At 34.7% G+C, this 16,937-nt stretch overlaps 3 protein-coding genes across 4 annotated transcripts in view; 2 read left to right on the plus strand and 1 right to left on the minus strand.

Moving 5' to 3' along the window:
* LOC134850967 (ADP-ribosylation factor-like protein 5B) overlaps positions 1 to 16,937 on the plus strand; it is a 448,774-nt gene that overhangs the window by 348,228 nt on the left and 83,609 nt on the right. The gene's annotated exons all lie outside the window — the stretch shown is intronic.
* LOC134850964 (ataxin-3-like) overlaps positions 1 to 16,937 on the plus strand; it is a 197,501-nt gene that overhangs the window by 11,246 nt on the left and 169,318 nt on the right. The window lies entirely within an intron of this gene.
* Positions 3,364 to 10,490, minus strand: LOC134851236 (uncharacterized). Its single transcript, XM_063867234.1, has 4 exons — positions 8,189 to 10,490; positions 4,589 to 4,699; positions 4,233 to 4,400; positions 3,364 to 3,956 (listed from the first exon to the last, which is right to left on the minus strand). The coding sequence occupies exons 1-4, from the start codon at positions 8,418 to 8,420 to the stop codon at positions 3,505 to 3,507; spliced, it is 963 nt and encodes a 320-aa protein (XP_063723304.1). The 5' UTR covers positions 8,421 to 10,490; the 3' UTR covers positions 3,364 to 3,504.

Below are 16,937 nucleotides of genomic sequence, written 5' to 3' on the forward strand. Positions count from 1 at the left end.
AACCAATCATCAGTGTAACTTATTTGATACTAAAAAGAGCCTGGAAACAAAATCAAATCATTGATAAAACGAAAACCAGGCGATCAATTTGCTGGAAAACATAGCATATTTCTGAATTACCAAATTAAAACTATGAAAAATTTAATTAAATTAATCATTTTAAATAAAATTCGGGCCAATTTTTTGCACAAAAAACTAAATGATCCCTACACATGTACAAATATGATAATTAAAGTGATAATTATTGGAAGACATCATCAATATTTAATGGAAGATTTTAATGGAAAAGAACAATTTCAATGAAATTTTCAATGAAACATTGCACAATATTACTCGAACATAAAGATACTTTGTAATTCAAAGTTTCCAACGTACAGGTAAAAAAACATGTCACGTGTATTTTGCTGCTAGAAGTTTAACAGACATAAGCATACTGATCACCGATAACAAACCAGCCGGCATGAACTTGCCAGTTGAAAAATACCTAGCTCCCATTAGAACTGAAAGAGTTACACTGGACGATAGCAGAATCCAGATTCTCGTCGGATCGTGATATAGTTCGGCAGATCCAGCAATCGCCAGAGCTCCAAAACTCATTCCAGCCACGATAGAAGGAACACTTCCACTTCTAATATAACCATAAATGCCACCTCCACAGACCAGTAGGCCATAAGCGAGACCCAAAGAATTGAAGCCAGTCATTTCTGAAAAAGATCTTAACTCACAACGCAAAATACACATCCGACAAATTTTAACCTTGAAACAAAACATTCTGCATTCGCATGATAATAATGTTCGATACTGTACCTCTCCTAGTAGTGGATCCCTCGCCATACAAATTTCCCCCATTAGTACTATTTCACGTTATTAATTTTCAGCCAACCAAAACAATTTTTTTAGAACCACCAATACAAAATATTTTTCAAAAAACGCAATTTTTGGGGCCAAAAAACCTACCAAACTTGCCTAAAAACGTTCTTTTTTGCAAAAATTTGCCTGGGGCGCAGGAATTTTATCAAAATAGGACCTTTATTAAGTTCTATGAAAGATATTAAGCTCAACGTGGTCGAACTAAAAACAGGTCGACAAAACTATTCACCATATCTTACTTAGTGGCACTGCAAAAAATGAAAATTAATCCAAAACTTAAAAAAAAACAGTCAAATTTAAAAAACACGAAAAAAAAGAAAAATGAAGACTTCGCTCATTTTTATACAACTTTTTTTTTCGAGGAGGCTATGCCTGCAATCAGCTTTCCTGGCAAAACAAAAAAAAAATCAATTTACAGAGAGGCGAAGCTACACATTGCAAAAACAAGTGAGAAAACGACAAAAAGTAGTTCGAAAAGGGTAAAACTAAAAAAAAACTGCTATGTACCGGAATCGACGCCTGACCTCGAGATTTGGAGTCTACGCCATGATTGCTTGACAAAATATTAGACACAGGCGAAGCTGCGCTTCGCAAACACTAGCGACAAAACGAGGAGAAAGAGCTATACAAAGTGAAACAGGAAAAAAGGTAAAAATTAGCCTGGAAAAAACTTGTGACAGAATCAATTCTACGACATGAGAAACAGAGTCACCTACCCTCGCATCTGCGCTACGATCCCTTGAGAAATTGCTCATACTAGCAACAAATGCAGCAGCTGCATATGCAGCAGCTACATAAAAAACTGTCACTGCAAGGCAGCTAAAAAGGGAAATTAATAAATATAGAAAACAACTTTTCATGTAATATAACAAATTGTGCATCCACACTAACTTTGCATGTAAAAAAACTAAAACCATAGGACCAAATTATGTATGAATTATGCAATTCAAAAAGATTAGCCACTAATAAACCAGATACAAAGATTAAATGGTAATGCACAAAAGTAATAAGGATATAACGCTAATGCAGCAAAAGTAAATCAGATCTAATGATTTTGCAGCTCCAATCAAGCAAATGATTGGCCTTGAAAGAACACAAGATTTCACTCATTGTCATGCAATATTTCACTCATTGTCATCAACTAAGTAAAAAAGTATGAGTTGACCAGCTCTTTCACGTGATTTTCTTTAAAAACTTCCATACAGAAAAAATAGAAGTAAATGCTTGAAATTGATAACGCTTGCTAATCACAAGAGGGGTCAATCAAACCTATGGATAATGAGGGATCAATCAAATCAATCCTCCACTTTCAAAAATGACTAAAAACGAAGCTGATATAAATCAGGTCATTGCAATTTTTGCGCTGAGACTGCACCGAAATGGGCACATTAACTAAAAATAGGACTCGACCTTGAACAAAAACTCCGCTAGTATCGCTTAAGTAAATGTATAAGCTGTAGTTCCACTCTTAAATCGATCTCTGCAACCATCGGTTAAAATTAGTGTTGAAAAAAATACTTCGGAAGCTCAACCATTGACTAACAGGACTTAAAAAAAAACAGAGGAGAAAAGCGCAGCTTCGCACTACTTGCTAGACATTAACATACAATAATCAAACGTGCAATAATCAAAAACTCCTCCATATACCAACTTATTTTTAAAATTTTGATTTGAGAGTGCACGACACGTTAAGATCTGATTTTCGCGACCACTGAAAAATCCCGAAAATCAGGACAGCAATTTTAACTGGTCAGAACAGCAGATAGAGTGTCAAGACAGAAAAGATAGTGAAAAACAGTTGAATTCAAGAAGACGCACCGCACTGTAAAGATTGTACAGTTACAATTTTTACAGAGCAAATCCCGCGAACCAGGAAGGCTGTCGGGAGAAAACAAAACCCTACCCAATAGTGAAGAAGACGCTTCTTCACGCGGATTCGATAAGCCGGTATGGTTTCGAAGAGTAACTGTAAACTGTGTTTTAATTACTTTTTAGCTTCCCGTTATGGCCTGAACTTAATTATAACATCAGATTCATTTTCAGATCATGGGAAGCTAGGAGTAAAGGGAAAGGGTCGATCTATCTCCGATGGATAGGATGATTTTCTCTTCTGAACAAAAACAATAGTAATATAGTAACACAATAACAATAATGTAGTAGCCCTGATTCTAGAAGTGACCTCGTGGTCTGAGGATACTATAATCCAGCCATGAGCTCACTATAGTACATAAAACTAAGTTACTTTGCGAGGTTCGGCCGATAGCCTTTAAGTAGTAACGATTTTGTCGACCCGATGTTATGAGAACCACATTGAACTATGGCAGAGACGGTTAAAAGCACGTAAGGCTCTATTTAGATGCTAGCCAGACGTTTTAGGATCTAGCTTTACTTTCCGTCGGTATGTACTTCCGGGTGTATGTTACATTGCCTTTCAGACGATATCCATTAAATACGAAATGTACAAATATTTTTATTGATAAAGATATTGTGTAATACAAAGTAAATACATTTGTGAATCTATTCCTAATTTAGCAACCAACAATGATGGCAGTGGTTAGTGCGACGCAGCAGCTAAGCAGCAAAAGAGCAGTTAAACTTAATAATTTCAACTAATTTCCGACTTTGAACTCGGTTTTAAGCTTCAACCGTCGAGTGCTTGTAGTGAATTTCGGTGAGAGATTTGAACCGGGTATCCAGATCAAATTCAGCAATGACATCTGAAGCGCAGTTGTCTGGCGCTTGGTTCCATCTAACAGCTACAAACGACGCGGCACGTTGAGTTCCGTTCAAAGAACCATCACTTGAATTCACGTTCGGTTTCATAAACTTCGGACAAGTTATCGTTACATTTTTGGTTGGGTTAAAGGATAGATAATCCGAGGGTGCATTGTCAAAAATGGATCCAATGGAGTCCGAGTCAAATGAGAATACATGGTCACTTTGCAGAGGTTTTGGGTCCTCTTGTGAGCTGGAAAAGTTGAGATTGAAGTCGATTGTCTGGCGTGATACAACAGATGATGTCAGAGGGGTAATCGGGGTTATTAGGTCATGCGATTCTTGTTCCTCCCAGAACGGAGACTTCCATCCTAAAATAATATCATTAGTTTTATTTAAAAGCTGCAGTCAAAAAAAATATTGAGTTTGTTCAGACATCAATCATCAAATAAATACTCCATCCAGCAAAAAAAATGATGATATTCTGCAGCTTTCTAACGTCTCTCTCATAAACCTTCAGCTGACTTGGCGACTCAGATAATTGTTTATACTCAAATTTCAGAAAAACAAAGTTAATTGCAAATCTAAATCATTTAATAGATTAAAACAGCAAAACATGAACATTAGCAAGGATATAAGTGATTTACCGTCTGAGTTTTCGAAGTACACTTTGCATGACTGTAGAGTAAGTTCACAATATTCGACCATCACACTCAGTCGGATGTTTGGTCGTTGCGGATGGAGCACAAACAGCTTAACACATGTTTCCACGCTGCCATAGTTCACGGCCGAATTGTTGAACATGATTCCAGATCCTACAGAAGACAATCAAAAACGATTACACTCTGCTTCTACGATTTCGATCTCAGCAAAATATCTTTCGTTCTAATGAAAATAATGTCATTGTATCAAAAACGCTAATTAATATCAAATGTTGCTTTTGATTGCTATTTTTGTTTAAAATTGTTTGCCCAAGTTTCGATGTTTTTAAGCTGTTTCTAACCCGTAGGGAAGAATATGAATTTGGTGTTGGGCCATTTGGGGTGCTTCACTCCCTTGAATCCAATTGTGATCGAATCTTCTTCCTTGTAAAACCAGGGACCGCATCTGGGGCCTAAACAGAATTGAGCCAAACTAAGAACACGTAGTCGAAGCAATTCTCAATTTCTCTTCAAAACTGCAGCTCTCTATCAGAACCAATTCCGATAACAGTCGACATAATATGAGACGAAAGCCGAATAATCAAGCAAAACTTATGAAAAAGATGTCGAAAAAAAACAAATCTTCCAAATCCCAAATACGTTTCTGCCATTAAGAATATCGAGACTAGTTGGTCCAAAGTTTGTCTCGTTCGTACAAAATAGGATACATAGATCCCGCAAATAAATCAGAGAACTATAGCGTCTAGAATTAAAATTGTCGCGAAGACAAATGCGATGACAAATTAATACTTTTTGTAGCACTTGCCAGTGATGTCCAAAATAACCATTTGTATGACAATTAGTTTAACCAATTGGTTAAAAAACGGATTGTTCAACTGATTTTACCAATAACCAATTGGTTAAATACAAGTGATGTCTAACTAACTTAAATTAGCTCATATATTAGCCTTTCAGGAGAGCACGAATCTAAGTAAAGCCAAGGAATCATACTTTCCCACGCCACTCCAAACCTTCACTCATTCGTGCTCCATCGATCGATAATTGGCAATTTAATTTTAAAAAAATTACGTCCGAAAAATTTCGCGCGTTGAAACTTGCATGATTTACTAAAGTTAGAGAGTATTTATAATTTGTTTTATCACTGTTTAATAGCAAAATTGGTTGAACCGATTTGGGTAAAAAATTTTAATTTTGCTAATGGTTAAAAAATTGGTTTAAATTTTTTTAAATTGACATCACTGGCAATAGCTGTTCACTCTCGTGCAGCCCATAGAACTATGCATCAAAACTGAGTTTGACCATAAACGTGGTAGAAGTTGAATCGTTTATTTGTGATGTAAGTTTTTGAGCGTATTGATGCCTGGAAGTGAAGGTTTTTCAAAATAGTCAAATCAGGGACAAGCTTCGCACAACTTGCGATTCACAAAAATTATCTAAAATTAGTTAAATAAAAAACCTAAAAACAATTATTCATGCAGCAAATTCGGTCAGATTTCAACCAAAAATTTCATGCATTAAATTGCATTAAAAAATTTCAAATTTGAAAATGCACAAAATCGGTAATCGAAAATTTACAATGAATATAAAAATTAGTAAGCTTTCAGGGCAACTAGTAGTCACCACTCATAGCAACCACCATAAGTTAAATTTAAACCATCCAGCTGAAATGATTCAGTGAGATTCAGCACAATTTGTTTACCTGAAGTAAGACTTCTGTTACGATATGATAACGCTTGCTAATCGCAAGCGTAAATAGTTTCATGTTTTTTGTAAGCTATGCTTCTTTTGCAAATGTTCGAGCAAAGTGATAGAGCATGTTTGGTAAATTTCAACAGAGAAGCGAAATGAAACTTCGCGCCACTTGCGACAAAAAACAAGCAACAAAAAAAATTGAAAAATGGTGAAAAAAACTTAGTTGAACCACAATTTTCGTATGTCTCAATAAAAAACAACTAGAGGCCCGGCTAAAGGTGGAGGTGCGAGTTTGATTATGTTTTAATTTGTTATACTGATGCGCGAAGAAATGTGTGCTTTCAAAAATTGGACTTTGCCCAAAATTTAGTTGCTTCTCTACTAACTAAAAGAACTGAGAAGCGTGAAAATTTTTGAGATAATGCAATTTTCCCATGTACATAACATTTCTCTTTCAGAAAAATTACAGACTTCGCTTCTGCAGGAAAAATTCTCGCAACCGTTTTTTTCAATTTGACTTTTACTCTCATATTTGATAGGATAGTTTTTAAGAAAATTCAGACGGTTTAAGAAAATTCAGACGGTTTAAGAAAATTCAGAAAAAAATGGAGAAATTCGAAAACTTGACTAACCGAACTCCATAAATTTTTTCTGCAAGAAGCACATCGTTTCCGCTAAAGTAGAGAAGATTCCAAAAACCGAGTTTCTCAATTAAACCAAACCTGAAATTTGGTACGGTAGTTTTCGAGAAAAGTCAAAAAGTTTCCAAAAAGCGGTCAATTTTTCAATTTTGACTTTTTTGAAGCCCATTTTTTTACTGAATTAAATTGTGCGTTGCCAATTATAAAGGTAGCCGTAGTCTTTTAATGCCTGTTTTTTTCCATTAAACTTATGATATCGATAAAATCTATGGCAGGATAGTTAGCAAGAAAAGTCCAAAAAACGGTCAAAAAACAAAACAGACATTTCTGAGAACTATAGCTTTTTGGGTAACGCTTTAGCGGAAAACTTTGTGTAATGCTTCAGCAGAATACGAGTGGGCGTATACGCTTAAGCATAACAAATTCGTGCAACTTGCAGTTTTAATTAACCCAAAAACTCAGATTTGCTAGCATTATTTTGATTTAACCAAAGGTAGTTCTCGAGAAAAGTCAAAAACTTCAAATTTTGTCTTTTCCGAGGGCCATAAGTTGTTGTGTCATAAAAACATTTGAGTAGAATTGCATTTGCAAAGGATATTCGCACAACCCCTTCTTTGAATGACTCCAAAATCTCAGATGTGGTAGCTGTAGTGGATTTAGTTTCGACCCCCTGCCTTACCCAAAAAGTCTCCCCTTTAGTACTATCGCATGAACTCCATTTTAGCTGGCTGGCACTAAAAGTTTTCTTAAAGCACGTTGGGCGCCAATATTAAACTAACTTCAAAGGGAGAAGACGAGCCGAAAAAAAACGCGATTATTTTGTCAACACGTCCAAAACTTTCAAAATCTGGTCAAAAATTTGCGAATATTTCTTGAAAACCCTCCCCCTCGAGGAAATCCTACTGCCCCTATGTGGGAGATAAGTTTTCGAGAAAATGCAAAACGTTCAAAAAACGGTTCAAAATCATACGTTAATTTTTACGAGGGCAATAACTTTTTGTGAAAACAAAATTAAAACAATTCCCACTACCCGCTATCTTCATTAAACCCACAATATCAGATTTGGGTGATTAGATTTCGAGATAAAACAGTAGATTCGAAAAACGATCCAAAAATCAAAAAACTGACGATTCCGAGAGATATAACTTTGTGTTAAAAAATTCATTGAAACTAAAATGTCAGATTTGGGAGGGTCGTTTTTAAGAAAACAAAGAGAAAAACAAAACTACGGGTCAAATATCCCCCCACAGATTGTTTCAAAAAGTGAAAAGTCTTCCTCCGTGGCTCTCCAAAAAAAACCTACTCCGAAATTTTTTATAATACCTGTTTTTATCAAGCAAGAATTCTAGGCAAAAAAGCCAAGCACGACAATTGAATTTTAATTCAGCAACGGAACAATACTTACGAAGCAAAAACAAAGCCGACATCTTGAAGCAGACACAAGTTCAGCGAAAAAAATGATTTTACAAAATAATTGAATTGTGCAATGAACAACACTTGCAAATACCTTGATACTTGTTTCAGCACAAAAATAACCGTGATAAAGCAACTTAAAAATGAATAGGCCTACAAGTTGTAGCCAAATAAAGGTTTTTTTTTCAAACTCACTTGAGGTGACGGTTCCTCTATCATCATCGTAATAGTACACATTCGAGTGTTCAATTTCCGATCCGTCAACTGAGTTCAGTCTCGGCTTGTACGAGTGCATCACTCGGAACACATCCGTAGTCTTCCCAGTCGAGTCAAACTGCTGCGCCACGCCAAACCAAATACGACAGTGTTGTGATTTGAATACCGACCACTGACTTGCATCACTCGAGTTGTTGTTATTGTTCTCCATCTTCTTTTGTCGTCTTAATGAAGGATTACAAGCTGAATTTCAGCTTTTTCAGAGTGATAAACTGTTGCTCAAAAACCCCATGTTAGCAAAAAACAATTTAAATAAAAAGTATTTGAAACAGCTTTTTGTCTATGTAAAATGTAGTATGTTGTAAGATTTCTTTTATAGCTCTGCAGCAGTAATTCTATTATCATCAAGAAAAAATATAAAATTTTGAAAGTTTTTAACGAATATAGACTACAAATGAAAAAATTCTTGAAAGAATCGAAGTAAGCAATATAATCTACCGTTGAATAAAAAAATATCACAAATGAACTATATCTCGTACACAACTCAAAAGATCTCAAACTATTTTAGACAAAAAAAGAAACTGGAGCATGACACTTCATTTTTTCATTTACAACAGACGAGGCATCACTACTAAAAAAACTCGTGTTGTATACTTCTAGCTGAAAATACTTCTAGTTCTCTAAGAATAGATTATTCAATAAATCCGTCCAATAAAGTCAATGACTGAGAATAAATATAAAATCATTCATGTTCAAAATTATAGCAAAAAATGTAAATAGCAGAATTAAATCTGCGTCTAAACTTGAAACTTGGTTCCCTGAAAGGCGTTGCAACAGTAGACTGTTCTGTTGGTAAATTTAAGGCGCTCCAATTTACTTAGCGGGCATTATTGGCGTGATCTAGATTTTGTTCAACTTAGTTTTTCTCTGAAACTGACTTCTATTCCCAATTCCAATGAAAAACGTGGAACGGGATAAAACAATCCACACACCACCAACCAATGTGCTTAAATAGTGAAGTACCACTACGTTTAATTCTCATAACGTATACTTTTCAAATTGCGCGTTAAATTTTACTTGAGTGGGATATTAACAACGAATATTTCAGTCGACGAATTACCGATACTGCAGATTTTGGGACCTTCTCTCAAAGGAAACTTCTTACTCCCAGACTGAAAGAGCAATGCTAAATACTAATCTTGATTCATCTCTTTTGAGATTTGAAAGTGTTTATTTTCACGAGTTACAGTTTCACGTTTAACAGTTGCAGACGATTGCAATACTCTTGCTTATCGCAAGAGTAAAAAGCGTAAGAACGGGAAAAAATCATTGATTCAATACCTAAGATGGGCAAACGTCATGACACGAATCAGACATATCGGCGAAGCTTACTAAGACATTTTTAACCAATGCTTTGTCGCTATGATAGCTTCCCGACTGTTGAAGTGTCTTTAAAGAGCAGTATTTTAATCTTAACAACTTGTTAAGTTAACGCTCATGCTCAATTATATTTAACGAGACGTATATTAAATGAGACGTCTTCTGCTCTTATGGCTGCAGGAGGTCGGTTGTAGAATTGGTCAAATCAACTAAGCTCTACTGAAACCATTTGACTTTATCCGGTGCACGCACAAACACAACGCTGATATTGCGTCGTCTGTTTTATTTGTGGTACATAATGAAAACATGATTCAAAACAAGCGGACTGAAAAGGGAGGGACGAAAAAAAAACACAAAAAGAATAAAAGCGGAAAAAATCAGACATATTGCGGAAATAAACGTTTGACTAAAACCATTTAGATATTTTATGTGATCCTAACGCAAAATCAAGTCTGTCCGGTGAACAAGATACACTTAAGCTGTAAACTATCGCCACAAGGAGACTTTTGCCATCGCAATATTGCACCAAGAGCATAAATAAATCTAGCAACAAAAGCTATGAATCGTGAAACAAACTTAATGAACAAATCTGCGTCTCTGATAAATACCCTCTACTCAATCGGCTGTCTCAAAAAATCCTTCAAATATCGAACCAAGTGTAGATTTCTTGATACCATGGAAAATTATTAAACCATTGCAAGACCCATATTACAGTCAGCGGCATGTTTATAAACAAAACAATGTCGGCACGCCGCCAAATCTATAAAACTACCTATTTCAGGTTACATATTGGGCAAGTTGTTGTGATTTAGTTCGGTCAAAACTCACGCAAATTTCCTCAGTTCAAACTCACAAGGACAGTCAGTTGCTGTTGAAGTAGCAAAAATGTCCCGACCAAATTATTTAGGTAGAAAATTCAAAATTAGAAAAAAATTTACTTAAATCTAATAAATCATTTTTTTTTTCAGAAATACATGCTCATTTGTTTCTTTATTTACAGTTCTTTGTTTATAATTTTGAGCAACTGACTTAGATACAAATCAGCAAGAATGAGCAATAAAAATTGCTAGATTAACGTTAAGATCGAAGTAGAATTAAATTGGTTCGATCTTTCATCATATTTAGTTCTCGACGCCCATTCAGTGATGTCCATTCAAATAAAAGATATTAATTTAAAATAAATTGCCGGTAAAATAAATTTTCACTTCAAACGGATATTTTCACTTCAATTGAATTATTTTGATCAAATATAGTTTTTTCTGATGATTTTAGGTAAAATTAAATGTAAACTGTAAATTGACATAACAGACCATTTCAAGCTTTGTTACAACTGGAACTATTGCTTTCAAATTGCAACTTTCCGTTTGAATTTTAGCTAGTTTTCACATAGCAAAAAAACACAAATTGCATTGTGAATTAGCAGACAGAAAATAAGAAAAGCAACAAGGTCGAAAAAAATTTCAACTAGAAAAAAAACTACAAAAAATTCAAATTTGTCTTCTTCATTCGTTTGGATGAACAGTCAAGGAACACAATTATCACCCTCAAATAAACCCAAAAAGAATAACTGAGCGGCAACTAAGCCTGCAATACTTTCACTCCCCAGAGTAGACGCAAGTTGATCCGAAAACGCCGATTGATGTCATGGCTAAAAAATCTTCACTCCCCAATCTTTGAAACATGCAAAAGCAAAACATTATTTTTTCTGCAATTTAAACAACTCAAAATGAGGTAAACAAGTCAATACAGCATGAATCGAACCCATTTAAGCACAAAAAAGATAGTTATACGAAATCAAAGTTGGTAACTTAAACTACAGAACCGATCATTCAAAATTTCCAAAGAAACTGATTTCCACGCCGAAAAAAAGTTACAGCCGTGACTCGAACCCTGGCACTTATCTCAAGACAAAATGAGAGAGGCGTGAATGATGTTGAGTTTCCATAATAAAGCAAGACAGATCTTCTTACAGATCTTAAAACAAGATCTTAGAACAAAAGATCTTATTTTCCGAGGTCGCGTTTTTTACAACTAGACCAAGAGGGATTGGACCTCCAAAATAGGTCGGGGTTTAATAACAAAGCAACATAAGCATACATACAAACATGGTGCAACAACACAAGATCCGGTCGGGATTCGAAGATTTATTTGAATCCGGGATTAACATGATTATTTGAATGAATATCACTGCACTCATATAGCAATTTTTGAAATCGTTGTCATCCGAATCACAAAATTTACACAGAGGCGAAGTTGCACTTCCCACACACAAGCAAAATAATGACCGACAACGCTACTGGAAAAAAATTGAATGAGTAAAACTTTGAGTCTACAAAATTTCTTCAGTGACGCAAGCCAATTATAACGCATTAGCATGACCAGTCAACTTGAAAAGAAGTTTACCAACTAACATGCTTCAATTTATAAAGCGGACGCATTTTAACTAGTATACGAAAAAGTTCATTAAAAATCCGACCCAGCCCAGGTTCGAACCCTCTAATTTTTCTGCTGGTCTTCTTCCCTACCTCTACGCTACAGAACCATCATAACGTGACACTATAGTGCAATTTGTAATATAATAGTCTGTGTTAATATCCATAGCATTAGCTGTACTTAATAGCTGGATCAAAATCAACACTTTCAAAATGACACACATTTTATTGCAACAATTGCATCGCAACAAAATTTGCGACTAAGTTTGGAAAAGAGAAAGTTCATAAACACAGATAAAGCGAAGCTTTACACTACTTAAAATACAACACTAACATAAAAACGTAAAAAAAATGGAAAAAAAGTCACGGTTAACTAAATGTTTTGTATGTCTCGATTCAAGACAACTAGCTAAAGCCGGAGTTACGTGTTTGATATGTTTTATACAGTGATGCTGAACGAAATGCGTAATTTCAAAACATTGACTTTGCCAAAAACCTTCGTTGTTTCTCTACTAAAAATAAGTGAGAAGAGGGAATTTACCAAAGACATGACAGTTCTCTCACAAAAAAATAAAGAGACGCCGCTTCTGTAGAAAACAAAACTCTCGCAACCGTTTCTTTGAATTGAATGTTTAATCTGATATTTGATAGGGTAGTTTTTAAGAAAATTCAGGTTTCAAAAAATAGTCGAAAATTCGAAAACTTAACTAACCGAAATTCATAAGTTTTTTCTGACAGAAGCAGATCGTTTACGATAAGCTATAGAAGATTTCAAAACGCATGTTTCTCGACTAAACACTTAATGTGCGAATTCGCGCAGTAGTTTTTGATCAAATTCGAAAAAGAATCCGAAAAATGAGCTTTCAAAGTTTTAACTTTATTGAGGACCATAATTTTTCTGTAAAAAATTGGACGTAACTAACTAGAAAGGCCATCTTTCAACAATTTGTTTTTAAATTAAACCTATGATATCAGCTTCGGCAGGATATTTATCGTGAAAAGTGCAAAAACCAGTCAACAAATCGAATGACAAATGACATTTCCGAGAATCATAGTTTATTTTGTAAGAAAATTTGAGCGTAACCACTTATGCAGAAGAAATTCACGTAAATTGAAATTTCGATGGAGTCCAAAACTCAGAGTTGGGCGGGTTGTTCTCGAGAAAAGTAGGTTTCACACAAAAAGGTTGAAAAAAACTAAGCGTTTTCTGAGGGCTATTAACTCTAGTGTAAAAAATTAAGAAAAATTGGGCGTAGTCGCGTAAGCAAAGAAGCTTACCACAACCCGTCCCTTGGATTGAACGCATGATCTCAGATATAGGAGTGTGCTTTTCGCGAAACATCAAAGTTTTAACTGTGGAAAATGTAAGTTATGAAAAAAACTGGTCTACCAAAACTTGACAATTCTCGATATGACACGATAGAAACTAATTTCAAGAAAAAATCGCAGATATTTGAAAAATCAATTAGCAACGGAAAAAAAATAACGAAGATGCAACGAAGTCGACAATCATTGAGCGGACCAAAGTTGATCCAAAAACATGTCTATATAAAAAATCGTCAAATTTTAAGTCCCACATGAAACTGCAATGAACAACACTTGCATTTGCAATGAACGTTGCTTACAGCACAAGAAAAAACTGTGATATAGCAACTGATCTGACAAGGTTTGAGCAGACACCAGTTGTTCGGAAATCAAATTGATTTGATGAAAAAAAAATCTTTCAAGTATCTTTCATCTTAACTTTTCACAAAAACGTGCTGAGACAAAATACTAGAATGAACAAAACTTGCAATTGCAATGAAAATTGTTTTCAGCAGAAGCAAAAGCTAAGATGTAGCAACTTAGCCGGCAAAAATTAAGCAGACAAACGAAAGTCGGACAATTCCAAAACTTGCTAAACAAAATCCGGCTACTTTCGATACAAAACCAAAAAACCGCTAAGCCGACAAAAAATTGAAAGTGTCAAAAAAAACTAGATCTATCAAAAGGAATCAGGTAAGTTTTGAAACAAGAAAACGTGACCAGACAAAACAATGTAGAAACTTGCATCGAAAGAAAAATGAACAAGAGATAAGAAAGACGAAAAACCTTAGCAGAAACCCTTAAAGCTAAGAAAAATTCGATAAGACTTATAAAAATGTATTAATTCTCCGTTACCCTCAACACACACACACACACACACACACACACACAAACTTTACTCGCCCGTCAGGTGAAACAATATGAGATCAGTAAGCCGACATAAAAACAGCCGAAACCTTCAAAGCCGAAAAAAAAATAAGGGAAAAAACCCCAAAAAAATTAAAACAAAACAAAGTTATAAAGTCACATTCACCCTGAAATCACCTGCACACAAAAAGCACTTTTTAGCTCGTCGAACTCCACTATATGAAGCCACTAAGCCGATATAACCTAAGCCTGAATATATTATGCCAAAAAAACGAAAGCCGAAAAAAATCAAACAAATTTAGGACTACTTAAAAATGTTTAAGTCGCCCTCACCCTCGAAACACACACAAACTGTTTGCAAATTGAGCGCCTCGAACGACTTAACTTGAGGCCACCACACAGATTTAATATAAGCCAAAACTTACTGAGCCGAAAAAAGGAAACAAAAAAATTGAAAAAAAAAATGAAATTTAAACAAATCGAGTTGGTACTTATAATTACTTATAAAAATAACAAATTCGAATAGGACAAAAATTTAAAGAGCCAAAAAGCACAGAATAAATCTGCAGAGATAAATTAGTTGCTAAGATATTTCCAAGAAATGAGTCCAGATGAAAAGATTCCTGTGAACAAAGTTATTTACGGGGAAAAAAGGTCTACTACACGATTGCAATACCATTGCTTATCGCAAGGGTAAAAAACGGTTTCAATCAATAAATACCTACACTTTAAAAAGAAGCCCAAAAAACGTCTCAAATACACAAACTGCATTTAATTAAGGAAATTGAGCCGACGGAAACAAGGGCGAAAACCACGAATACGAAAAAAACCATCTTGTTTCAAGAAATTTATTTGAAAAACATCTATTACCTGAAACGAACTTCCCCTAAATACTCCCTAAATGATAAAAATTTTTATTTTCAAAAAATTGAGCATGTCAGCAGTCGTGAAATTAACCAATAACACTAAAATTGGCCATTCTGAGAACAAAATTATTTACTGGACAAAAAGTCTAGTACCCGATTGCTCAAAACTCAAAAACTACTTTTTCGGGCGCCGCTTATGTTCGAGGTTACTTTTCGAAGGCTGTACACAAAGGGTCAAGCAAAAAGAGTCTAGATGAGTATACAGGCACACAGGGAGTAAGCGGTCTTTCTAGTTATACCCTTTATTTGAACATCAGTAGAATAGTTTCTGAAAAAACTAAATGATTTTGCAAAAAGTGAAAAAAAAACTCAAAAGCGTCTCAAAAAATAAAAAAGCCCATACACTTTCATAATACCTATTTTTTTTCAAACAAGAGTTCTTGGAAAACATGACAAGACATCTGAAATCGAAAATAGCAACAGAACAAAACATACGAAGCGGAAACAAAGCAGACCATCTTTAAGCAGACACCAGTTCGAGCCAAAAATTTTTTTTTTATGAAACACATTAAAAGTTTCAAGTCACCGTGAAATTACAATGAACATCACTTGAAAATACCATGATACTTGCTTACAGCACAAGAGAATTACGTAATAATGCAACTAAGGCGACATTACTTCAGCAGATAAACGAAAGTCCCACAAATCAACTTTCACAGGAAAAAAACTTGCATACATAGTTTACAAAAACGTCTGGCCCGCACTTTAGCTTGGAAAAGTGACAGCACTACCTTTAGGCCAAATTCGAAGGGTCCTGGATGTATTTATTTTAGATTCAATAATGAAGCAAGTTGAAAGTCTGTAAGAAAAGTTGTTAACGGGAAAAAAATCGAGTTCCCGATTACAAGAAGCTTGCTTTTGCACGTGAAATAAAACAACAAACTTAACCATTTTAAGCTTTCTTTGAAACAGTCAAAATTGACCGAAAAACCTTCCATACGCTAGATTTATTCCAGTCACTTTCTAACGAGTCGGAACAAGACTAAACCTAAACAGTTCTAAACACAATTCATCTCCGAAGTACTGATTAACTAACTTCTAAACGTAAACTAAGAACAAGGATGGTTGAAAAAAATGTAAAAGAACAGTGAAGCCAAAAAACAATTAAAATGTTTGAACATATTTTAATTTCCGTAAAAAGAATCACGTTAAAGCTCTTGGAATTCCTAAAACAGTTTACGATTGACAATTTTTAAAAAAGTTACCCAATTTAGAGAAAACTGGATCAATAGGTATTTTCATTACTCTGCAGAAAATACAGTACCCGTTTCTCATTACCTAAACACTTGCGCAGTCGGTTATTAAGAGGAAATCACCTGTACTGAAAAAATATTAAGTCAAACCTCCCTATATCTCATGACCTTTATAAGTAACGATCACTTCGTTATTTAAGACTTAATTGATTTCCGAAGTTTTAAAACAAAAAGTGTATATTAATAAAAGTGTCAACACACTAACGCAAGAGTTTCTTTTATTAAACACTGATTCAAAGAAAAAATACGACTGAAACAAAAATGCGACTGAGTTGAATTGAATTTTCTTTTGCAAAATTAAAAAGCAAAATGCCTGTAATGGTGGAAAACGATTGCTCCTAGCTGGTATTAAACTATTCTCTAAAAATCAATCTGAAAAATATTCAATGGAATATATTGCACAAAAGCTGACAGGTTTGGCGGTGAACATTTTAAAAATAAATTAATCTGCTTAAATTACAGATATTCATAAATATAATTTCAGGATTCTGATTACAAATTAACTACTTTGTAACTACAGTATACAAAATGCATTGCTACAGTGATGATTGTTTGGTTTAGAGAT

The sequence above is a fragment of the Symsagittifera roscoffensis genome, chromosome 7 (assembly GCF_963678635.1).
Source record: "Symsagittifera roscoffensis chromosome 7, txSymRosc1.1, whole genome shotgun sequence".
Lineage (NCBI taxonomy): Eukaryota > Metazoa > Xenacoelomorpha > Acoela > Convolutidae > Symsagittifera > Symsagittifera roscoffensis.

What these genes read in the sequence shown, in the direction of transcription:
- LOC134851236 (XM_063867234.1), bottom strand. Translation starts at nt 8,420, where the DNA reads ATGGAGAACAATAACAACAACTCGAGTGATGCAAGTCAGTGGTCGGTA. An exon ending in ATTCATATTCTTCCCTACGG is followed by an intron (nt 4,401 to 4,588) that starts GTTAGAAACAGC and finishes TGTCTTCTGTAG; the next exon opens with GATCTGGAATCATGTTCAAC. An exon ending in GTACTTCGAAAACTCAGACG is followed by an intron (nt 3,957 to 4,232) that starts GTAAATCACTTA and finishes ATATTATTTTAG; the next exon opens with GATGGAAGTCTCCGTTCTGG.